The sequence below is a fragment of the Magnolia sinica genome, chromosome 4 (assembly GCF_029962835.1).
Source record: "Magnolia sinica isolate HGM2019 chromosome 4, MsV1, whole genome shotgun sequence".
NCBI lineage: Eukaryota > Viridiplantae > Streptophyta > Magnoliopsida > Magnoliales > Magnoliaceae > Magnolia > Magnolia sinica.
Genome location: NC_080576.1, coordinates 1,754,611 through 1,779,329, shown reverse-complemented (window position 1 = coordinate 1,779,329; position 24,719 = coordinate 1,754,611). Strand labels below are relative to the sequence as shown.

At 40.1% G+C, this 24,719-nt stretch overlaps 1 protein-coding gene across 3 annotated transcripts; it reads left to right on the top strand.

Moving 5' to 3' along the window:
* Positions 1-1,084: 1,084 nt before the first annotated feature.
* On the top strand, positions 1,085-23,961 carry LOC131242108 (protease Do-like 8, chloroplastic). Of its 3 annotated transcripts, XM_058240527.1 has the most exons (13): positions 1,162-1,526; positions 1,689-1,813; positions 3,874-3,956; positions 4,086-4,184; positions 4,479-4,545; positions 4,876-4,951; positions 5,121-5,187; positions 6,093-6,310; positions 18,609-18,676; positions 19,568-19,647; positions 22,667-22,753; positions 22,928-23,035; positions 23,544-23,961. In XM_058240527.1, the coding sequence occupies exons 1-13, from the start codon at positions 1,348-1,350 to the stop codon at positions 23,670-23,672; spliced, it is 1,386 nt and encodes a 461-aa protein (XP_058096510.1). In that variant the 5' UTR covers positions 1,162-1,347; the 3' UTR covers positions 23,673-23,961. The 3 variants fall into 3 exon arrangements, with proteins under 3 accessions (XP_058096511.1, XP_058096512.1, XP_058096510.1); XM_058240529.1 differs by lacking the exons at positions 6,093-6,310; positions 22,667-22,753; positions 22,928-23,035; positions 23,544-23,961 and adding exons at positions 20,474-20,610; positions 20,701-22,660 and having other exon boundaries at positions 1,087-1,526; XM_058240528.1 differs by lacking the exons at positions 6,093-6,310; positions 22,667-22,753; positions 22,928-23,035; positions 23,544-23,961 and adding an exon at positions 20,474-22,660 and having other exon boundaries at positions 1,085-1,526.
* The last annotated feature ends 758 nt before the right edge of the window (positions 23,962-24,719 follow it).

Below are 24,719 nucleotides of genomic sequence, written 5' to 3'. Positions count from 1 at the left end.
ACTAGTTCAGTGACTCGATTATTTTGATACTGATGTTGTTTTAGCAAGTGTTTGATGAAATGACTCAACGAAGTATTGACTGGTGGAGAGAAATGTATGGATATGAAACAAATACCTTTTATATTTCGATTTTTATGTTGTCTATTGAGTGTTTGATGAAATACCTGTAAAACGATGTCGATGCTTTACATTTCATGAGAAATTGAAGGTGTACTCAACGTGTTTAAGAAAATACCGCAGAGGCTCGAACTCAGCTCGAACTAGCCTGAGCTATTGATCGAACCAAGCCGAGCTGGCCAGTCAGGCTTAGGGATTGAGCTGAGTTGAGTTCAAGTAGGGGTCAGCTAGTGGCCAAGCCGAGTCAAGTTGTGCCAAGCTCAACTCGGTTCAACTCGTGTACACCCCTAACCACACATAGAGATTTTAGGAGCATATCCACATGTTCTCGGTGGTCTATCTTTGTCATCCCAGATCATCCACAAAGCAGGTAGCCGGACTTACAAATGTAGTTTAACAAGTGGTGACTCGTAACGGCTCATAGGTTCAGCTTATGTATGACTCCGTTCGCGCTTCCCCAACTATAATCTTTTTATAGGAGGCATCTGAGACGTTAGCCGTGCTCAGCTACCGCTGCTGCGCCAGACAGAGGGCCACTTGTCAAGTCACGGTCCACGATTCAAACAGCTGCCTATTTCAATCTGATTTCCTAGGCCTTGGCCCATTGACAGCCCTATACAGATGGACAGAAAATCAAGGTTTTGAATTGGTGTAGAGGACATCGAGCCGTTCATCGCCCCTATCACCTTGTATATCCCATGTATTGGGATGATCGGTGTATTGGGTATCAATCTTTTCATCACTGATACGATCCTGTATGTGGGGTCGGTTGTGAAATGGACGGTTAGAAACAAAACAACGAAGTGCCTTATATTTTACTTATGTTTGGAGCACGTATTTGAGTCGATAAGCCTGGATTCAAGGACTGGAAGTTTTACCATAGTTCTCCACCTGGTGCTTGCCCAGGATCTCTCACACGTATTCCACGGTTCCACGCGTGTCGCAACCCCTCTGCGCGAATCGCATTTTTCTTGTCACGTTAGAGGGGTATTTTGGACAATTGGCCCAATGAAATCTGTGTCTTCCTCGCGTTATGGTCGAACTTGAAGAAGCTCAGTTGTGTGTGTGGATAGAAAATCATTTCGTGCAGAGAAAGCTTTCCCAGCAGAAAAAAACCCTAACCTCTAGCTTCTCTCTCTCTCTCTCTCTCTCTCTCTCTCTCTCTCTCTCTCTCCGTGTGTGTGTGTGAGAAATCTCATTCTTCTTCCATCGGCATTTCATCCAATACAAATGCAAGTTCTTGCTTGCAATTCGCCTCTGCATTCCCACGGGTTCGCAGCTCCGAGGCGTTTCGGTCGGAGAGAGATCTTCTTCGATGGAGTTTCTTCCATCTATTCTCACAGAAAAGAAGAAATGGATTCGATTGGTGCCACCTCTTCTTCTCCTCCACAATCCATTCCCGTCCGAAGGTTCGTTTACTTTCTGAAGTCTAAATAATCGAATTTACTCAAAAGCACGAGAATTTGATCTGTTTCAGAGCGAAAATGCGGGAAATTTATCATATTCCTTGAAAATTTCCATGGATATCTTTTCTGATTATGGTTATTTTATCATGCATCTGATGCTTCTAGAGTGGTTGAAGACTGTTCCAAGGATATGCGTGAAATAATATGCAAAACCATTCCTTCCACCACACGTCGGGCGTTTGCAACTTCAATCATCTATTTATGTTCTCATCCTTCAAGGTACTTTTCAGGTTCGCACTGTTCAGCACCATTATTCCTTCAATCGTTAGCATTTCCCTCGAACTTAACTCATCGTGTCATGCCACTGTCAACCCTTTTTTCTTTTGTTACTCTTCTTGCTGTCTGTATCAGAACTTAATGAATGTAAGATATTCACTACTAAAAAAATGTTTAAATGGCTATTTATATTACCATTAATAAATAATTCTAGGAAGAAAGGTTGATTTTTGTCTGTGCTTTTGTACTTACGGAACATCTTTGCTTTGGTCTTTAGATTCACTGTTTTTTTTCCCCCTTCTAATTTGCCTTTGTTTGCTTCTTAGTGAACACACCGGATATATCACATAGAAGACGAAGAAATGATTTGATGGATTCCCTCTATTTTGGACAAAAGCACCAAATGGGAGTTGTGTTTTTTCTTTCTGAATTGTGATGATAAATATGTTCAAAAAAGAAAGGAGCCAAAGGGCCCACATAGCATAGTAGCTGAAAAAGATGATGAGGAATCATCTAGTAGAAAGAGGCGAAGCCATCCGGCAAGATACGTTGAGAGACTCCCTACCACAACTAATAAAAACCTTTAGACATGCTGCCCAATAGACAATTCATGTTTGCTGAAAAAGGATCTGGTATTTCTTTCATTCCATATTGACCAGAGGCCTACTAAGAAGCACATACTTCAAAGATTTTCTCTCTTTCTGCCCTTTCCACCTCCCTGCTAAGCTTGGAAGAAGGGATCAAATGCCATTTGGCATCACTCAGTCAACGTCAAAGAGGCTGAAGAAACTTCATCAAGTCTAGAAGGTGAAGCTACAGTGCATGAAATTGGGTTCAACTTTTTTCTTTTTGTTTTGTATCCCAACTTCAATCTTTTGGTTGTTGTAAAAGCTTGGATTCCATTCACCTTTTTGCAATGACTTGCACTTTCATTGCTGGCAGAAAATTGTTTGCATGTATTTGTAAAGCATTGGTGGATGCGCACACACACTCACACTCACACTCACTCACACACACACACATATTTGTCCCTACAATATACATGTATCATTATCATCATCACCTAAGCCTTCTCTGAACTAACCGGGTCGGCTACAGAAACCCTTTCCCACCATTCTAGTCTATCAAGGGCCATATCCTCAATTAAACCATAGGTCATCGAATCTTTTCTTACTACCCGCCGATGTAGGACATGAAAATTAAATATGATATGCAATATCTCAGGCTTTAGAACATACTAATTCAGAAACAATCACATCCAAAATTCTGCTGCAAAGAGAAAAACTGTTGCAATAAAGGACAGATTTGAAGCACGGATGGTGATAGGAGATGAAATTAGAGATGGTAGAGGATGGGGGACGAATTGGGATAGATGTGGCTTCGCACCACGGTAGTTAGCCCTTCGATGAAAGGAGGGCTTCGCACCCAGTTAGATTTCTACTACTCAAGAACTCAGAGCAGTAGGAAAACGCAGAATTTTTATTAAACTTCAATAGTCCAAAAAAGCTACAAGGGGTGTCTATTTGTAAGAAAACCTTATACTCCAAAACTCGCGCCATGTGCGCAACCTATTACTTGGCGATGAAGTAAACTAAATTAAAACTAATTAAAGAAATCTAAAATGTCTATGATATTCTGAATAACATTAATAAGCAAAGCCTAAAATATGACATTAATCAGACTAGTGGGCTACGATCATGAGATCTCATGATGGGCTTTACTTGACTATCGGGCCCACTCCAATAAACCAAACTCCGTCTTTTAGTTAGGACGCTCTCCTTGGATGTCGTCATCAATCCAGATCGACGGTGGGGTCCTCCTTCTCCTTGCGGACATGCGTAGGGGCGGCGGCGTGCATGTGCGCGTGCACGGGATGTCCCCATCACCCGCACCCACATTGTTCAGGCCTTCCCCGTACCCTTTCACAGCCTCCAAGTTGAACCAACTCACTCCTAACTAGTGCAATTCTTGGTCTCCGATATGCATGGCAAACATCCAAGTATACTTTCCCTGCAATATACACACATCTCTTCCTATTATTTTATATGTTTTTTTTTTATAAAATAATTTACAGCTCTTGCTTTGGGGGATCCGTCTGTGACAATTGAAGAGGTGACTCCTCCCATTTACCCCTCTGGGGTCCTCTTCCCTTCAGAGGTTTGTTTTGAATTACATCAGTTAATTTATCCACATTTTCTTGGTAAATGTTCTTTAGTGGGATCACCCCACTGTGTGCACTTGCATGTTTATTGTGTGACAGGTGTTTGATTCCTATCTACTTTGCAGGAAAGGATAGTCGATCTTTTTGAGAAGAACACTTATTCTGTTGTCAACATCTTTGATGTAACATTACGCCCTCAGCTTAATATAACCGGCGTTGTTGAGGTTTGTTTTCTATTTGTACTTCGCAATTTTCTCTATTAGCTTGTCTCATCTTGATCAAATGTATCTGCGAGCAACATTTCACATTAAACAGCTTTAAGCTGATTTTATACACATCGTCCTTTCTCCTCTCCCAGAATATGATGTTAGACATATTTGAAAAATGCAAAGGGTTCAGAATATTATATGAACTAGTTGGAGTTCTATCTTGCATGGTCAAGCCATCTCAAGTTTTCAATTCACCAGCCTCCATGTTTATACGGTGATAACACAGATTTCTTAACATGCATGAGCCAGGTTCCTGAAGGAAATGGTTCTGGAGTGGTGTGGGATGGACAAGGGCACATAGTGACGAATTATCATGGTAAGGATTACTGAATAGACCACTTTGCTATGTGTAAATCAAACGGAACTCATTATAAGCTCCAGTTTCTATTAATAGTGATTAAAAACAACACGACCAAGTTCCCCATTGGTATCTTTTATAGCCTTCTGTGAGAATTTATTCTTTATTTTTATTTTTGGGCTTACCGATGGGCAGTAGGTTGTGTTGTGTAATTTTATTTTGAGCCGAATATATTTCTGGGTTGGTTGTCAAAATAGGCAGTTCCTTAGAAGTTCACCTTTTCTTGAAGAAGCCTGGTTGCTATTGATGTTCTGTAATCTAACTATTCTTGATCCCCTTCGCGTCCAGTGGTTGGTAATGCTCTTTCTAGGAATCCAGGTACTGGCCAAGTTGTCGCACGGGTGAACATTCTTGCTTCTGAAGGGTGAGTTTTTCCGTCCTGGACTGATTGCTGAAAGTTCAGCTGTGATATTCAAATGGGTGATATATATTTTTTTCCTTTTCTTTTTCAGTTAGTCTGTAACTGTTGTTCTTATGCATGGTTATTGCTGTATCCTAATTCCTATATTTCTTATTATGTTTCTTTCTTGAAGGGTACTAAAAAATTTCGAGGGTAAATTGATAGGAGCAGACCGCGCTAAGGATCTGGCTGTCCTGAAGGTAGACATTTTCTCTTCAGTTTTTTGGCCCTTGAAATCTTTCTAACTTTTCTATGCTAATCTCTGAAGTTGGTTCTAAAAAGTAGCCTTTATGCTTCATTAGTATTTTGTTACCAAAACCTGCTTGAATTTTCTATAAGGAGTTAAGGACCTGAATACCTATATGTCAGCTTTTCCAAACAATTCAATGGAGCAAAGTCATTATGGGACCAAAATCATAATTTCTTTTGTTGGCCACTTCCCCACTTGCCTTCTCCATTTGCTTCTTACATAGGCAGTCCCAATTCTCAAATTTGTGTTCAGTTCAGGTGAATCACTTTTGCAAGAAATAGATCTGACAAGGCAAGGATAGTTCATTGTGGGTCCTCATCCTTGCTATGCTCCTGATACATGAATCTCTTGTTGATATCCCATGTTCAAACTTCAAACTCAACTGTTCTTTATTTGTTTAATCTACTAATTAGCTTTACCATTAATTGCATCATTTGCTTGCTCTATGTGCTGTTGGACAATTTCTGAAATGCTCTGTCCTCTAGCAAACCATTGTAGAAAGAATGAAGACATGTACCATCCTGGTATAAAAAAGATAGTTGTTTGATCAGTTTGGCAGGGTTCTTGCTATTCTTTAACACGCCCAGTCAATGGAACAACCAAGCTTAAGTAATTGCATGTGAATAATCAATAATGTGGCAACCAGGAGGGAAAAAATTATCTAATAATTGGTTTGCATAATGCAGTCATGTAACAAGGAACACCAATATAAAGGAGCATTTTGACATTTTTTCTTAAATATCCGACAGTTTGATAAATGGTGACTGGTTTGTTAAGATCTCTTGAGAATGAATTACTTGTTTCATATGGTTCTGAATGTACTATGCATGAGTTGTCTCTTCTGTAATGTGCTAGGTGGAAGCCTCTGATGACCTTTTGAGACCAATCAAGCTGGGGCAATCATCTGCTCTAAGAGTTGGCCAGCAGTGTCTAGCGATTGGAAACCCATTCGGTTTTGACCACACTTTAACTGTTGGAGTTATTAGTGGACTAAACAGAGAAATTTTTAGTCAAACTGGAGTTACAATTGCTGGCGGTATTCAGACAGATGCAGCCATCAATCCCGGAAACAGGTTTGTCTAGAAACTTCACTCTGATCTGTCATAATTTTGCTTCAAGGACATTGAGAATGAATGAAATGCAACACTGTATGTAAAACTAGAAAGGACTACTTTAATGGAAAATCACTACCAGTTCCCTTGACAAGGCCTTTTCTGCATACATGATTATAAGGAATTTATGGTAGCTATTACCTTTGCCAGTCCATGATACATTACTTGCTAGGAAGCTAGTTGGATGAAGTGAAGATTGGAATGTGCAGAACTTTTGACATAGACAACTCGTTACTTCTATGGGTCCTAGTTTAAGGTTGTTCCACGTTGTTCGGTTTGGATATTAGTTTAAGTCCCCTCGATGAGATCATGATGTGACTAATTTTGTGGCTGAATACTGTATTTTGTTAGTTTGATCTTTAAGTCTACAATAACATTATGGCAAAGTTTTGATTTCCGAATCTCTCTATAGATCACCTGTGGTCTCATCATAATAATAACGTGTTCTCTTTTCTATTGGGCTAAGAGAAGGTGCAGAACAAACAGCTTACAACTTCACCAGTTGACACTTCGAGAAAGAATCTTGAGATTCAGCAGTCATGACTGATATCGAGGAGAGTGCAATGCACATTGAAGCCACAATAATCGCACTTGCCAACTATAACAAAACAACAGCCCATGAAGATGAGCGGAGCCATGCTTAAACCATGAAGATGCGGTAGCAGGTTGATGAAGGATTAGATGCTCTTTAAGACCGAGCTTTCTTTGTCAAAAAATAAAAACATGAACGATTTAATCAGTATCTTATCATGACGACTTGAACTAGGAATCGATGAGGTCTCCCAAGTTCTTAGTCCTTGTCAACAGCTCGCCAAAAGGCTTTTTCCCTTCTTTGCATGGCTTGAGGCAAGGTGATCCTCTTTCCCCTCTCCTTTTTGTAGTGGTAGTTGAGGCTTTGAGCAAAATGTTAGAACGTGGGTAATGAAATGGCCTTTTCAGAGGTTTCTTTGTTAGCAAATCAAGCGCTCCGGTATCACACCTTCAATTTGTGGATGACACGCTTCTGTTTTGCGATGCTATTGTGGACATGGTAGAGAACTTGAGAATGATTATTATGTGAAGCGGTTTCGGGGCTGAAGGTGAATGTCTCCAAGAGTGTTATGCTTGGGGTCCGGGTGGCTGAGGAGGAGCTTGCATCTCTTGTAGATGTGTTTGGGTGTAAAATGAGGGAATTCCCAACTGCATATCTTGGCTTGCCTGTTTGTATTGGTAAACCGGTTAAACATTTGTGAGATGTGGTTATCGAAAGGGTAGAAAGAATGCTCGGCAAGTGGAGAGGAAAATACTTATCTTTGGGGGGTCATGTAACGATGATTAAAGCGGTACTCTCTAACCTCCTAGTGTACTTTATGTCATTATACTGATGCCTGCAATCAATGTTGGATAAGATTGATAGGTTGAGGAGAGATTTTTTGTGGCAAGGGACAAAGGGAGAAGAAAATTTCATTTATTTCAGTGGGATGGGCATTAAAAATTTAGGCACAATGAATTTTGGGTAAGTGGCTACGGAGATTTGCCACGGAGGAAGAGGCGTTTTGGAAGGACATAATTGTTAGTAAGTACGGGTCCGTTGATGGAGGATGGTTCATGAAAGCATCTTCCATGTATAGGGCGTCTCACTTGTGAAAAGGAGTTTTGGTAATGGAGTGCGCTTGCTCGGGAACGGTGAGAATATTTGCTATGAAGTGGAGGTGCATTTCCCGCGGCTTGCAAGATTATCTACGAACCGGGAGGTGTTTGTGGGTCGTTGCTATTTGTGCTTTGGGCACTGCATAATGTGGACCCCACCTTGCTGGCCCTCCCTATCGGATGAAGAAGTGGGGGAATTGATGTTGTTGTTGGATCTTATCAAATTTTGCTATCCATCCCTTGGCGAAAAGGACAAGATGTGCTGCCATTTGGACAAATCCAGTGTTTTCTCAATCCGATCTTTTCATAGCATGCTTCAGGATCATGGTCCTAGAGAGACATATACCTATGTGACTGCTACCAAGTTTATTTGGTGTTATGGTGCCCCTCCTAGAGTAGCAGGATTTGCGTGGCTGGTTGGTTCGGGTAGAGTTTTGATAGTTGATAACCTCCAGAAGCGGGGAATGGCTATCCCAAATGTTTGTTTGATGTGTATGGCAAATGCAGAATCCGTTGATCACCTTTTTTGGCATTGTTAGGCAGCGTCTTTTGTGTGGAATGGCATCCTTTCCACACTGTAAGTTTCTTGGGTCACTCCAGCTTCTGTTGACATTTTTTTTTTTTTTTTTGGGTCTTGGCATAGGGTGAATCTCAAAAAGGAGCTGCAAGCCTTATTGCGGCTGGTCTGTTGGCGGGTCTCTGGAATATTTGGGAAGAAAGAATGTAACGCCCCACCCAAGGACACAATATTGTCCGCTTTGCCCACAGGGCTCACGACTTTGTTCTCAGGGATGCCCCCAAAACGCGTTGTATCCTTAAGGTGAGAACCTTACATATAGCCAAGTCGATCGAGCACTCCCTTTCCGATGTGGACGAGCACGCTACCCCCGACCAACTGGAGTGTTATTTTCGAAGCTCGATCGATCCCACATATGGACCCGGATGACAACCCACGCTCGAACCACAGCCCGGCTGGGCAGGCACCCAACCCCCCCTCGGGAGACAGAGCGCCCTCGCTCTGATACCATTTGTAACGCCCCACTCAAGGACACAATATTGTCTACTTTGCCCATAGGGCTCACGACTTTGTTCTCGGGGTTGTGCCTGCCCAGCCGGGGTGTGGTCCAAGCGTGGGTTGTCATCTGGGTCCATGTGTGTGATCGATCGGGCTTCGAAAATAATGCTCCAGTTGGTCGGGGGCAGCGTGCTCATCCCACGTCGGAAAGGGAGTGCTCGATCGACCTGGCTATATGTGGGGTTCTCACCTTAAGGATACAACGCGTTTTAGTGGCAACCTCGAGAACAAAGCCCTGAGCCCTGTGGGCAAAACGGACAATATTGTGTCCTTGGGTGGGGTTTACAAAGAAATAGGAGGTGCTTAAGGAATTCTAGCCACCAGTTAGGATGGGTTGTTTTGAAGATTAGAAGTCAAGCTATTGAATGGGCTTTGGGTCTTGGGGAGGGAGTGGGGAATTGATTATTCTTTTATTGCAAATAGTTTGAGTGGTTCTTGCCATCTCTCCATGTAGTTTTGGCCTTTTGGAGCTTGTTTATAGTATATTTTTGTTACCTTTAAAAAAAAAAAAACATTTATTCAGCTCTTCCAAAAAAAGGAAAAAAAAAAAGGAACATTTCTAAGTGCTTTCCTTTTAACTTTTTAAAATTTTGTTAACCTAAAAGCAATTGTCAGATTATTTTCCTTTTTACTTATTTTTCTTTCCTACCCCCTCCGTACAGCTTTATCCTTTTCTTGCTCTTCACAAATGCCCCTCATGTCCCTCATGTTAACTTTGTTGTGGCGTTTAAGTCATTTTACTTGAATGACAATGCCATTTTATCATATTATTGATCTTGTTGTGTAGGGAGATTCATTTATTAGTTAGGCTAACTACTTTTGTCCTTATCTTGATATACTTCATCTTTTTCATGAACTAGTGAATTGTGCATCTGTATGCTTTTCATTCTATATTATGGATCTTCTCTTGCCAGCTTCAATCTGCGGATACTCTCACAATGGGACCGCCTTCTAGCTTAAGTTTTTTGGGTGATATTCATATGCTCATCTATTCAGGGTGTCCCATATTGGTTACGTATCGGCCGTTGGGTGATATTCATATGCTCATCTATTCAGGGTGTCCCATATCGGTTACGTATCGGCCGTAATGGCTGATACGTAACGGTAACGGTGGGCAAAGGAAATAGGAAAAAAAAAAAAGAAAAAAAAAACACATCTTTTTTTTTTTTCTTTTCTTTTCTTTCCTTCTTCTTCTTCTTCTCCTTCTCCTTCTTCTTCTTCTCGGGCTGCGGCTGCGGCCCCCCCTCTTGTTTTCTCCTTCTTCTTCTTCTCGGGCTGCGGCCCCCCCTCTTATTTTCTCCTTCTTCTTCTCGGGCCGCGGCTGCAGCTCTTATTTTCCCCTTCTCTCTCGTTTTCTCTTTCTTTTCCTCTCGTTTTCTTCTTCTCTTTGCATTTCCCTTTCTTTCCCTCTCATTTTTTCTTTTCCCCCCTCATTTCTCTCTCCCTCTCTCTCGGTCTCGGACGGGAAAAGAATGGAAGCGGATTGGCTGGTGTACCACACACTAGCTATATCGCTGCTGTAGGTACGTGTCGTGCGAAGACGAGCACTGACGCTCCTCGAGCTCCGAGTTGTACGAACGGTTTAAAGGAAATAAAAGTTACATGGGCCCCACAGTGATGTATTTATAATATCTACACCGTTCATCTATTTTTAGAGTTCATTTTAGAACATTAACCAAAAAATGAATCATATCCAAAGATCATCTGGACCACACCATAAATAGCAGCGGATTTAATGATTTTCACCGTTAAAAAAATTGTAGGGCCCACCATAACGTTTATTTTCCATCCACTCTGTTCATAAGGTGACAAAGACCTGAATGAAGATGAAATTTTTTTTATATATTGATCCAAAACTTCTATGACCCCAAAAAGGGTTTCAATGGGAGACGTGCAATCCCCCAGTGCTTCTTGCAGTGTGGTCCACTTGATAGTTATATCTGTCTTATTTTTCATATCAAGCCTTAAGAGGAGCTCGTCAAATGAATGGACGGTTTAGATATAACACATACCTAGAGCTGTACACGAGTCGAGTCGAGTATTGCCCTACTCGTACTCGGCTCTACTCGGCCAACGAGCATGGACTCCCTGCTCGTACTCTACTCGCACGAGTACGAGCCGAGTACGAGTAGTAAACGAAACGAGTCGAGTCGAATCTGAGTTTTCGAGGCGAGTTCGAGTACGAGCAGAAATCGAGTCGAGTCGAGTGCGAGTTTTCGAGGCGAGTTCGAGTCCGAGTCTGAATTTGAGCCCAATTCGAGCAGGGTTTTCAAGTAACGAGTTCGAGCTTTGAGTCGAGTTCGAGTTATAAATTGCGATTAATTTAAATTTTAATTCGGTTGTCAATTGGAATTCAAAGTTAAACGAAACAATAAAATATATAAAATGCACATAATTTATGATTAAAAAATTCGATAATTACATTAACATATTTACATGATTACATTACATTGTTCAAAATGACAATTTATAACTAAGAACCTCCATAAGAGGAGTGCCTTCCTGTATTGTCATCTGATCCATCGGAACTGCTATCTATTTTTTCATATACAAATTGGTTTACTTCCTCTGAGTCAGAAGGCGAAGAGATATTTCCTTCGTGCTCTTTTACACTTTGAACCAGATTTTTTAAACTTGTTTTATGTGAAGAATTGTATGTAATACCCAATGCCTTATAAAATTCACCGAGACGAGTCAGGAATTTGAATTTGTTACTCTTTTTCCTTTTCTTGTTTGTCGTACTCGAGTAACTCGACCCTGCTTCAATATTGTGTTGTCTTTGACTCGAATATCGCTGAAGTCTAGAAACATCTTATATACAGCGTTTTAAGGCGAGCTGGAATTGTTCTTCCTCCAAAGCTTTTAATCTGGCTTCCTCCTCTGCATCTTTTGTGGATGTCATTCGTGTACCAGATCCAGAAGTAGTAGAAGTTTTGGATGGAGTGGAAGGTTTTCTATTCGAATCTAACAAGGCTTGAAAAAGAATTCGGACATTCTTAGGGGCATTAGGGCCTGGTTTTGCATCACCACCTCGACATGACAAGTGTAAGCGAAAGCGATTAGTCTTGTTCACAAACTTTGCGTCACACAAACCACACTTAATCTTTGTTTTTCCAGACCTTGGTGGTGATTCAACTAGGGAAGCACAGTCCCAAATATTTGTCGATAGGTCCGATGACGACATATCTACACTCAATTTTTAATAAAAAAATCAGAATATTGATAAATAATTTGAACTTGATATAGGAACAAAAGAAAGCAATATAAATGTATCAAAATTCAAAAATAAAAGCAAATGAACAAGCATATGTAAATAAATATCAAAGATTCAAAGTCTTCCAAACCACGACTCCAAAAGGACCAACACTTTCATGTTTGCAGTTGCAGTGAAATAATATTACAGATCATTCAACATTTAACCAAAAAAGAATCGAAAAACTGAAAATAATTACTGATTTGTAGGTAGAGACTCGTCACGAATCTCATTCTCCTCTTCTTCATTATCATCATTCATATCTCCTCCCCATATCGAGCGCAACCAATCTTGCGTACAAATCAACGCTTCAACTGTGTTTGGCGAAAGTGAGCTTCGATACTTACTCGCAACGCTGCTCCCTGTGCTGAATGCGGATTCTGATGCCATTGTTGAAATTGGTATTGATAATATGTCCCGTGCCATCACAGATAATGTATGGTATCTTGATTCACTAACCCTCATCTTCCACTATTCCAACACATCAAAATTAGCTCGCACTACGATTGGCTCCTTGAGGTACATTTCTAACTCTGATTCCTTAGTATCAACTCCCATTTGTGCTTGTGCCAAGTATGATATGTATTCATTTAGCACATCCGGATTACCAGGTATAGAAATATCCGCATCTCTACTTTCTTCAACAACCGCTGCAGGTAATGTATTAATATATAATTTGTACAAATCTTCAAGGGCTTGACGAACCTTAGACGTCTCTGCTGCCTCTCTTTCAGTAGGATAAAGCTTCATGAAAATAAAGCTAACCAATCCCATATTACAACGGGGAACAAGAACAACTGCCAAGGACATCAACAGATGACATTCGTCCCAATATTTATCGAACTTTGTCTTCATACCAACTGTTATCTAGCGTATGAAATCTGGACCCGCACTGACATTTTTCTGTAGAGCATCCTTAATCTTCCAAAGAGACGGAAGAAACAGATTCGCGGTTGGATATTGATTCCCAGAAAAAATCTTCGTGCGATCGTAGAATACTGGAAAAATGTGTGAAGTTGTTGTGCTTTGGCCCAATCATCTGTGCTCGGCAACCAAGAATATGTTCTGTCATGCGCCGTGTATTCAGGAAATGCAAGCTGTAATTCCATTGCCGCATCTAACATTTCATAGGTCGAGTTTCAACGTATACTGACATCCAACTTCAACGTTTTTTTAGACGGCACATTCAAACGTTGGATGATGTCATTCCATACACTCAGTCTCAATGGCGACCCCCTTATATATTTCACACTTTCTCTTATGTTCTCTATAGTGTCGTCGATTGCTTTCAGCCCTTCTTGTACAATCAAATTTACAATATGGGCACAACATCTGACTTGGAATATTTTTCCTTCAAAAAATAAATTTCCTGTAGCCCTGAACTGATTACGTAAGCATGAAATGACACTGTCATTTGCTGAAGCATTGTCTAAAGTTATTGCTGAAATTTTCTTCTCAATACCCCAGCCTTCTAGACAACTATAGATGCAATTTGAAATAAGTAAACCAATATGTGGAGGAGGAAGGTTGCGGAAGTTCAAAATTCTCTTGCATAGTTTCCAATCCTTATCGACATAGTGAGCGGTTAATGAAATGTATTCTTTTCTTTGATTGGACGCAGTCCATAAATCAGAAGTCAAAGCTATTCTAGTCATTAAAGCCAAAACTTCTTTCAGTTTCATCTTCTCCTTAGCGTACATCTTCATGCACTCTCTCTGCACTGTGACGTGGGAGACATTCTCGGCCTGAGGGTTAAGGAATTGACAGAAAGCCCTAAACCCTTTACTTTCTATTATTCTGAAAGGTTTTTCTTCAAGAATCACTAATCTAGCATACCACTCATTCAACTTCTCTTTGTCAAACTTATGAGTGGATATTACGCCTTGGGAGTTGTCCCCTTCTGACTTCGTAAATGACAGCATTTGTTGGCCGGGAGGAGAGAGTCTTTCTTTCTTAGGACACGTCTTCAAATGTCTAATTAGATGTGTTGTAGATCATCCTGGAATCTTGCTGAATAACCCTTTGCAGTGATTACACTTTATCTTCTGTACATCGTTAACTGTCACATCTTCGAAATCATCCCACACTGCTGATCTCTTCTTCTTCCCTTTGCATGCAGTTGACGTGTATGTATGTGTATCTCCCTTTACGGTTAGAGGAGATGTGGTCGATGCACCCATTCCAGGCTTTCGTCTTGACTAGCCATCTATAAAATAAAGTTCTCGATATGTTATACGGCTATACTTAGGGTCCTAGACGGCTAGACCGCTAGACAGACATAATTACTTAACTATCTAAATCAGTCACCCATTCAAAGTTAGATGGATTGTAATGCTTCATTTTCCAATTTAAATGCTACGCCGAAATTCCGGCAGCATCTCCCCTTATCTCTCCAGAATATATTAATCTTGTATTTGATTCCCATGTCAATCATCAACACAAAGTGTAGACATTTGACGACGGAAATAAATACATGAAATATATCTAGAGAGAAAAAGGAGAGACGAAACCAGAACAAGCATATGCATTTAAATTGGAATAAATGAAGACATTACAATCTATCTAATCCTGAACTGTCCAAAAAGGGACAATTTGAGAATTTTTATGCATCCAAGAACACACTAAATCTATGTCTGGTAACATAGAAATCCTCAAATGGGTAACTGATTATCCTATACTACAAGTCTACAACTAGAACAATACAAATAATTCATATCTATGCAAACAAAGGAGCATGCTGAAATTGATATTCATCATCTAGCTAACTAATAATAAAATGTCAAATGAAAAATCAAAGGCATCTTAAAGTGGTAGCATTCAACACTAATAAAGTAACAAGTAAACTGTCATTTATAAAGTAAATTAAGAAAAATGGAAAACATAACTATTAGGGCATGAGACTTGAATAGTAGAGGATAATAATTAATATATTAATAATTTCTATATTAACATATTTCTATAGTAACATTAACATATTTCTATATTAACATATATTAACAATTTTAACATATTAACATATATTAACATATATAAACATATTAACATATGTCCAGGGTCGCCAGGCAATCCCCTTCGGGTAAACCATAGTGGATGTTTTCATGGTGGGTCCTTAATTATGCCTGGTGAATAGTGAATTGGTGATAGACCTATTTTGTTTTTCTACTCAAATCTTAACCATCCATTTCCCACGTTGTTTTGTCTATGATTAGATTATTATTTTTTTCACCATGGCTCGTTACCAGTTGTATGAATGAATGAACAGCTCATGACAATGATATAACATGCCATGTGTCACATTAAAGCATTGGGGACATTGCTAACGTCCTCGTGAAGGTGAGGATGTTGACAAAACCATATACATACATACATACATACATATAAATAGAAAATCTGATGGGAAAATCAATGGTTATTATCATACTTCTCATATTGATTTTTGGGCATGCTCCATCAACAATTGGGTGACTCGTTTGAACAGTCTAAATAGAAGTACATATGGGCCATGTGTATAGTTGAAGAGTCGCTGGTCGCCACCAATTTAAAAAGGTGATGAGACTATCACTAATGAAATGACAGCATACAATACCTTGCCTTCCCAAACTTGGAAGGAATAGAACTATGCAGTCCCTAGCCCCACCAAATGTAAAAGCTTGCTATTTTATTATTATTACTTAGAAGGAATAGAACTATGCAGTCCATATACGTGGGATTTGGGATTATTATTATTATTATTATTATGATTTTATTTTATTTTTTCTAGTTAGCCCATTAGACTAGTACACCCACACCCACTGTCAGCTCACACTTCACTGTTAGCCACCCCCTCTAGGGAATCCATAGCAAGACAAATATTTAGGGAAAACACAAATATCAGGTTAATCCCAAAACTATATTAAACAATTTCTATATTAACATATATTAAATAATTTCTAAACATAAAAAATAAAAAATCAAACCCACACATTACCGGGCGAGCTGGGCAGGAACGACCGGCAGCTGCGTGCAGGGCAGGGCGATGACGGACGAGTGGCAGCCTGGCAGGGACAAGCTGCGGCACCGGACGAGTGGCAGGGATGAGCTACGTCACCAGACAGGCCGTAGGGATGAGCGGCAGGGTCTAGCACCACCAGACGAGTGAGAGAGAGAGAGAGAGAGAGAGAGGGAAGAAGAGGGACGACCGGAGTCCGGACGGGCGCTGGGAGAGAGAGAGAGAGAGAGAGAGAGAGAGAGATGGGTTTTTTTTTTTTTTTTTTTTAAAACGGGCTAGGGAGGGAAGAAGGGTTTGGGTGCTCACTAGTTGAAAATGACGGGTGGGTGGGGTAGGGTTTTTTTTGGGTGCTCGGCTGCTCGCTGGTTGAAAATGAGGGGTGGGTGGGGTAGGGTTTTTTTTGGGCGGGCTTATATATACGGGTACGAGTCGAGTACGAGTTGAGCACCGAGTCGAGTACCTCTAGACTCGTACTCTAAACCCGCTCGTACTCGGCTTTAACTCAGACGAGTCGAGTATTCCGAGTCGAGTTGATCGAGTACCCGAGCTTAGCCTGCTCGTATACAGCTCTACACATTCCTCATGATCAGACCCACAAGACTTGCTGACATCAAGTGAATGGACTGCGTACGCGGCACGCTTTTATCGGACGGGTTAATAAAAGTACACGTGCCACATGGGCCCCACCATGATGTATGTATTTTATCCATGCCGTCCATCCATTTTGCCACATCATTTTAGGTCATGATCCAAAAAATTAGTAAGATCCAAATCTCAGGTGGACCACAGCATAGGAAACAGTGGTTATAGAATGCTCACCATTAAAAATTTCTTAGGGTCCACTGTAATGTTTATTTTCCATCTAACCTGTTAATTGGGTCACACCGATGTGGATGAAGGGAAAACACACATGTCAGCTTGATCAAAAACTTTTGTAGCCCCCAAATTTTTTTTAATGGTGGACATTTAATTATTGTTGTTTCTTATGGTGCGGTTCACCTGAGCTTTCGATCTGCCTCATTTTTGGGCTCATGCCCTAAAATTATTTGGCAAAATGGATGGACGGTGTGGATATAACACATTCATCATGGGTGGGACCCAAAAAACTTTGACACTCGTGTGCTACACTTCACAATCCAAGTCCCGCCTAATTCGAGGCCTTAAAAAATTGTACACGAGACATGTATTAACTTAAAATTTACCAATTAAATTATGGACTATAATTGCTAACTCACAATGCCAAAATCAAAGTGTTTGAATAGTTTTAATTGTTAATTTGTGGATGCTTATTTTTTAAAATAGGGCCTTTTGATTTTTTTCATGATTCACTATCCAATAAATGTCCACCAATTCATAAGTGGGATAATGCCAATAAATTGCATGAATTTGAGGTTGATTTGGGGCATGTATTGGTCCTCCAAGTCAGCCCCAAATTGGCAACGACATCTACCTAAATTTAATTTCATTTTTTTTAAAAACTATTGGGAGAAATGATATTAAATTGTTGAGTATATAAATTAGATATTTAGAAAATTAAATATATAAATTTTGTAGTCAAATTCAAGTTATCTGGTTCATAAATTCATCAGATAGTTCGATACAACTTCTCACCTAAGAGTGGACCGTTACACCACCATAAACATGTTCCAATTTATAAATGAATGCATATTTGGAATGCTTAGAATATTTCGGATTTAATCCATATTTTTTCATATTTTTTTGGCAAAAAAAAATATATATATATTTACCGTTACGGGCTGTTACGCCCCCGTATCGCCGTTACACTCCCGTATCCGTATCGGTATCGGAGGGCACCGTTACGCCAACCGATACCGATACGGGATACCTTGCATCTATTTAGTGGGCCTGTTTGTAGCCAGATGAGGACATCTGAGATGGCCTGTTCTGTTTGCAGACTCTGGGCATCTCAAAGGGTGTAATCTGGTGAATGTTCCATTGGCATGCTTTGTTTTGATTAAGTATAAATAATCAATTCCATATTTTAACCTTTTTATTGGTAGTATGTGCATCTTTCCAAGTTTGCAAGTTTTAATGTTTGAGGGATGTGCTGTTCAATTTTACTAAGTGTCAAGATTATGCAAATTATCGAAGTTTAGGACAACTCTTCCTTTGGCGCATGGGTTCATTGTTGCGTTAGGATTCACCTAAGGTCATCAAATTGGATAATTTTGAAGATGGAAGAATATTCTTATAAACACCGTGCCATGTTAAGCTATCTCACGTTCTTGATGTTTTTGCCATGTCTGCAAGGTTTTCTTACCTGATCAATTCTTATTTTGGTGTTTTTGGGCAGTGGTGGTCCTTTACTGGACTCCAAGGGGAATTTGATTGGTATCAACACGGCAATATTTACTCAGACAGGTAGAGTTTCAGATGATAATTTAATTCTGATATATATGTGTGCGTGCGTGCGTGCGTGTTTTTAAATTTGAAAGCTGAAACTCAACTAATTTAAAGTGATCTTTTAAATAATAATCCAAAGCTACATGTCACCGTTAATTATTACGGAGAATTGCATGGCTCAATGATCTTTTATGTATTTCTCCAGTAGTCATTCTAGGTATTATTGGTGAACCAGCCAATCCATTTGCAACTCCTTTGGAAATATTATTACCCGGATGGTACTTCTTTCCTGTATTTCAAATCCTTTGCACAGTACCCAATAAGTTATCAGGTGTTATTTTTATGGTTTCAGTACCAACAGGGTTATTAACTGTACCCTTCTTGGAGAACATTAATAAATTCCAAAATCCATTTCGTTGTTGAGTAGCTTCTAATCTTTTTGATTGGTACTGCAGCAGCTCTATGGTTAGACCTCTCAAAAAAAAATAAATAAAAATAAATAAATAAATCTCTTGTAATAAATTTTCAGTGTTCAGACAATTATAATAATAGTAATGCAAAGCTACATGCCGTTTTTTTTTTTGTTTGCAAATGCTCTTCAGTTAGTTTCAATTGTCTTTGCGGTTCGCATGTTTGGCCCTTCTTTTACATGTCTATCTTGTGTTTAAAAGTTGAATTCAACTGGCTGAGGGCTCGCAAAAAAGCATAGAAGTAAATGCATCTTTGTTGATATTCTTGCATTTGCTCTTTATTTGACACTGAATGGTCTATTATGTTTTATATGTAAAAGAAAAAAAAAGAGTCTAAGATTTACATATCTTATAATCTCCATGATCTAAAGTCAACGTGATCCTTTCTACTCAGAGGATTACCCCATCAATTTGCTAAGGATTGTTGCTGGTATGACAGGGACATCGGCAGGCGTGGGCTTTGCAATTCCATCGTCAACAGTAGTGAAGATAGTCCCTCAGCTGATCCAATTTGGCAAAGTGAGTTCTTCTAAAAAAATATTATGACTTGTTGTGAGAAAACAAAAAAGATATTAAGCATCTTATTGCATATGATTTCTGATTTGCCATGTCATCCATGAAACTAGTCACATGTCAGTTAGCAGCCACTGTAACATGTCAGTTGTCATAGCTCTAGTGCTCGTCAACCTAGACCTCAAGGAAAATTCAGAGCCTTCTCACTTTGTGCAGCCAGTGGTTCATAACAAACTGTAAAATTTTGATCTGGAAACCCTTGTCTTTTTGGATTTGGAACTGGTCAACCATTGTGTTTCCATAGTTCTTGGCCATTAAAAACCCTTGCACATCATTTGTGCGTGTGGGTGACAGCGCGCCATGGCTTAAAAAAAGCCCCTTATGTATATAAGGCCTAACAAGAGTCTGTCAGTTTGCTTCAAAACGCTTATGACTATAAATTCAGGCTTTAGCGTGCAATGGCTTTGACCCCACCAATCGACACTGCACCTCCTTCTAACAAGTGGCTGAGAGTAAGCAAGCTACCTTGGCCTCTTGGCAGGAGGTTTGCTGTCCCCTTCCTTTCCGGTCTGGCCGCAGTATGGTACCTGAACCCCTTCCCCGGATTCAGACAATTCAGGAGATAGTTTGGTTGCTCACAGGCTGCACTACGGCACCTGAACCCGAAGCTACAATTAGATCTGATTGGATCTGATCCGTTCAGATTCCACAGATTCAGCCGATTCCGTCTGGTCCTATCCGACCCAAACCCGGAACTTAGAATGGCTAAGTCAATAGCATTTGTATGATCTAAAGTCAAATTATTTGATATATGTATTGCATGTATCATAAGATTTTACAGAAATGAAGATCAGTGGTTCGGGCCACCGCCTTCAGTTGTGGATGGGAAGGATTCTTCTGAAGGTCTCGATACAGTTGGGTGAATCAAGCATCTCTCCTTCATGGTGCCTTAGCTACATTTTTGCTGAGGTTTTGATATCCTTTTTTACTTTCTTGAATATTGTATATGTCACATTCATGGGCAGTCGCAACTTGGAAGCCGACTTTCTCAATGTGCAGACGGTGAACTTGTCACCAGGGATGCCTTTGCTTGGTAGTTTCTCATTGGACCCCTCAGCTCATGTGTGCTTTCTTAAAGAAGAAAAGAAAAGAAAAGAAAAAGAAAAAAAGAAAAAAGAAAATTCACTCTGGTTTTCGAACATATCACACCATTCAGTTAAAATGTAAGAGTTGCAAAAGACCCCTTGTAAAATATGAGATGTTGGAACTTTGAACATTGAATCGCTAAGGCACATGAAAGACCATGCGAATATGTAAGCCATGGGAAACTAGCAATATCATGCCCTTTCCCTATTCAATGTGGACCTATTCTCAAATGCTCAGCAACAGGATTCCAGCAAATACCATCATCATGATCAAAGCCTTGTCCCAGCTTTTTGAGGTCTGCTTTATGAACTTTATTTCCTTTTGCTGCTTTATTATCAAAGCCTTGTCTAGCTTTTTGAGGTCTACTTTGTGAGCTTTAATTTCCTGTTGCTGCCTCATGATCAAAGCCTTGTCATAGCTTTCTGAGGTCTGTTTACGAGTCCTATTTTTCCAGTCAATCCTGTCTAAGGCTCTATCCTTGGTAAGTGAGCAATCTTTCATATCCTTTCTCACCATCTCAAATCAAGTCTTTTTAGGTACTCTCATCTTTCTTTCGGGCCCTACAACTGTTCAACCGCAATCAAGCCATTTCTGGTCTTTGTTTCACTTGACTAAACTATCTCAATCTCTCCAGAGTTCTCTCCTATTGGGGTTACTCCTAAGCCATTCCCGATTGTCTGATTCTTGATTTCATCCTTACTACTCTCCTCATACAGCCATCTCAACATCCTCATCTCTGAACACTCAATCTCTGCTCATTCTATAGCACAGCCGGTCGAATGGCCATTTTGTGAAAATTACCCTCAAGTTTTATAGGCATGCGACAATCACAGAACACCCTGAAGGCACATTTCCACTTCATCCACCCCACTCCAATTCTATTGGAAACATCTTCATTAATCTCCCAAACCTTTTGAATAATTGGCTGAAGTGGCAAAAGACAACACTGAGGAATCTCTCGATCATCAATTTTAACTAAAGCCTCGTCTCTATGACTGTTCTGACTAAATTGCATTCCAAATACTCTATCTTGGTTTTGCTAATTTTAAAGCCTCTAGGCTCTAGACCCTTCCTCCAGCCCTCCAATTTGGTATTTTCTCTGTCTATAGTCTCATCGGCCAACACCACGTCATCCACAAAAACTGACCTCTCATCATGGGCACTAGTGGTTAAGAGCTAAATGCTGACCCCTGATGAAAATCCACTGCTACTGGGAACTCATCAGTCTCACCACAAGATGTTCTCACTCTTGTAATGGACCCTTGTATGTCTTTAATGATGTCGATATATGTTTTGTGGAACCCCTTTCCTCCAGCAACATCATGCGCCCCCCCCCCCCCACCCAATTATTCTGATTGATGTGAAGCACAAGCAAAGCAAGAAAGTTTGCATCTAGACTCCATTTTTCTGAAACCATGTAGATGCAGGCCTAGGTACAACAGTACCCAAAGAATACATGCTTCACCACAAACATGATGCCTGGAGGGGCCATGAAATGCTGAAATCACAGGCAAAGCTATTATGATGAACGGCAGAACTGAAATGATATTTTAGTCCAAGATTTTGAGCTGATCTCTTGCAATGCAAACGTTAAGAGTCAATCAATGATTAGGGAAGTACTCACTTTTTTATCTGCTCGCTAACTCGCATAATTGCTGGCTGTTTTTTATATGATGGTTCTGTCCTTGCCTGTTGTAACTTTTGGCTTCATTTAGCATCTTAACTTCAGAGAGCTTAATTCAATTTCATCAAGATGTGTGGTTAAAGCAATAAGTATCTCCATGAGTCATTGCTATTCTTAATAAAGCTTGTGGTTATCTCTTCTTCTTTAAAAAAAGGGGGTGTTTTCATTGCCAGTTTCATGATTCATCCATGATAGGTTGTTCGTGCCGGTTTGAATCTGGAGATAGCTCCAGACCTGGTTGCAAATCAGTTGAATGTTCGAAATGGGGCTCTTGTTCTCCAGGTATACACAAATGTCGTCAAGTTCTCTGGGTCCTACTGAATCTAATAATTCTCTTGAAAATGTCAGTTTCCTGATATAATTCTGTATCATTAGCCCATGAGATAACTCTTCTACTCAGGAAACAAGCATCTGATTATGTCACCACTTTTTGTTTTCCCCTATATTGTTTGGCAGGTTCCTCGAAATAGTCTGGCAGCCAAGGCAGGATTAGTTCCAACCACGAGAGGTTTCGCAGGTAATATAGTCCTCGGGGACATCATCGTTGCGATTGATAACAAGCCAGTAAGTTCTTTTATCCACCTCAGTCGATATCCGTCTCTGCATTTGTCTGATGAGTTCTGCTATTTGTAAGGGAGGCATTATAGGGTCTTGAATCTGACCAAATGTACTCTGCTGAGGCCCTCAATTCCACACCTGTGCCCCTTGTTTTGTGATACAGACTGTTGATCTGATGGGCCCCACTGCAGTTGTCATCATCATCTAAGCCTTATCCCAACTAATTGGGGTTGGCTACATGAATCCTTTTCTGCCATTCCACTCTATCAAGGAACATAACTGACCCTGGACCCCACTGCAGATGTGGCTCGCCCCAATTCCAGTGGAGCCCATGGTCATTTACAAAGGCTGTAGATCTTGTAGCCCCAGTATGGATGGGAGATGACCCAAAAATACCCTCACCCACCTCACACGCACACGCTAGCATGCCCACAAACAATTTGAAAATCTTTTAAATATCCGATGGAAGGGGTAATTTCCTTAATAAAAATCTCATATTTATTTGGTTGGTCAGGTTAGAAGCAAAGCAGAGTTATCCAAGGTTTTGGATGACTACAATATTGGGGATAAAGTACTCCTAAAGATCCAGAGGGGCACTGAGAATCTGGAGCTGCCTATAGCTTTAGAGGAGACGATTTCATGAGACGGAATGTCCGGTGTCTCTTCTGCTTCTTTTGGCCCTATGTGTTTTTATTATTCTTTAACATTTTGTATAGATAACTTGCAAGTAAATAGCGCAAGAAAAATGGCAAATGTAAAATTTGTTGTTTCATTCTTGGTTTTGGTTGCTGAATATCATGTTGATCGAACAACTGATGAGGAACTGTTACAAAATTTAACACAGGTCGACTAGGGATTATCCATTTATCTTGCAAGATCTTGTAATATCTCGATGACTTTCATATAATTTCTGGATGTTATCTTCACAAGAATTTGATGAGATGTTGAAATTCAGATAATTTTTCACTCATGTGCTATAGTTCTTATTTGATGAGAAATGAGGGATATGTTGGCGGGCTGATGAGACTCGCTGATATGATTATGGTACCTGGTTGGGCTGCATGGTTTCGTTTTTTCTCCATCAGGATTTTTTTTTTGTAGCTTAGGTTTTTTTGGCTCAAGAAAAGATTTCAATTATTTTATTTTTTTTTTTGGCTCAAGAAAAAATTCCCAAGGGTAATTTGTATCAATATTTTATGATTGGTGCAGTTCAGCTGATTGCTTGACTACAAACTGGACGACGCATGGGCCCACAAACCTTTAAGAGGAAGCAATCTCAACCACCAATTGGAAGGATACTATTTCCTTTGTTGGATGTGGATTGTCCAACTGTGACTGAATGTTTTGATCATCCAATTGATGCCTTTCTTGTGCTGTAGCTGGTTGATGGTTGAAATTGTGGGTCCCAATAGAGATGTATCATGACCCAAAGATTAGGCTTATTTAGTTATCTCACTGTGGGATTGGTGGACACTTAGGGCCTGTTTGGCCGGACCGATCCCAAGGTATTAGGAGGGATGGGATCACGATATCCGGGGATATGCATGACGAGCCAAACGGACCGGGTGAACTTGTCCTGGTATAAATGTAATCCCATGGATCTTAAAACAATCCACTGACATCACCATCATTACCTTAAAATTGATCCCATCCCTTGGTTTGATGGATTGGAAGGTAAAATCCCGGGATA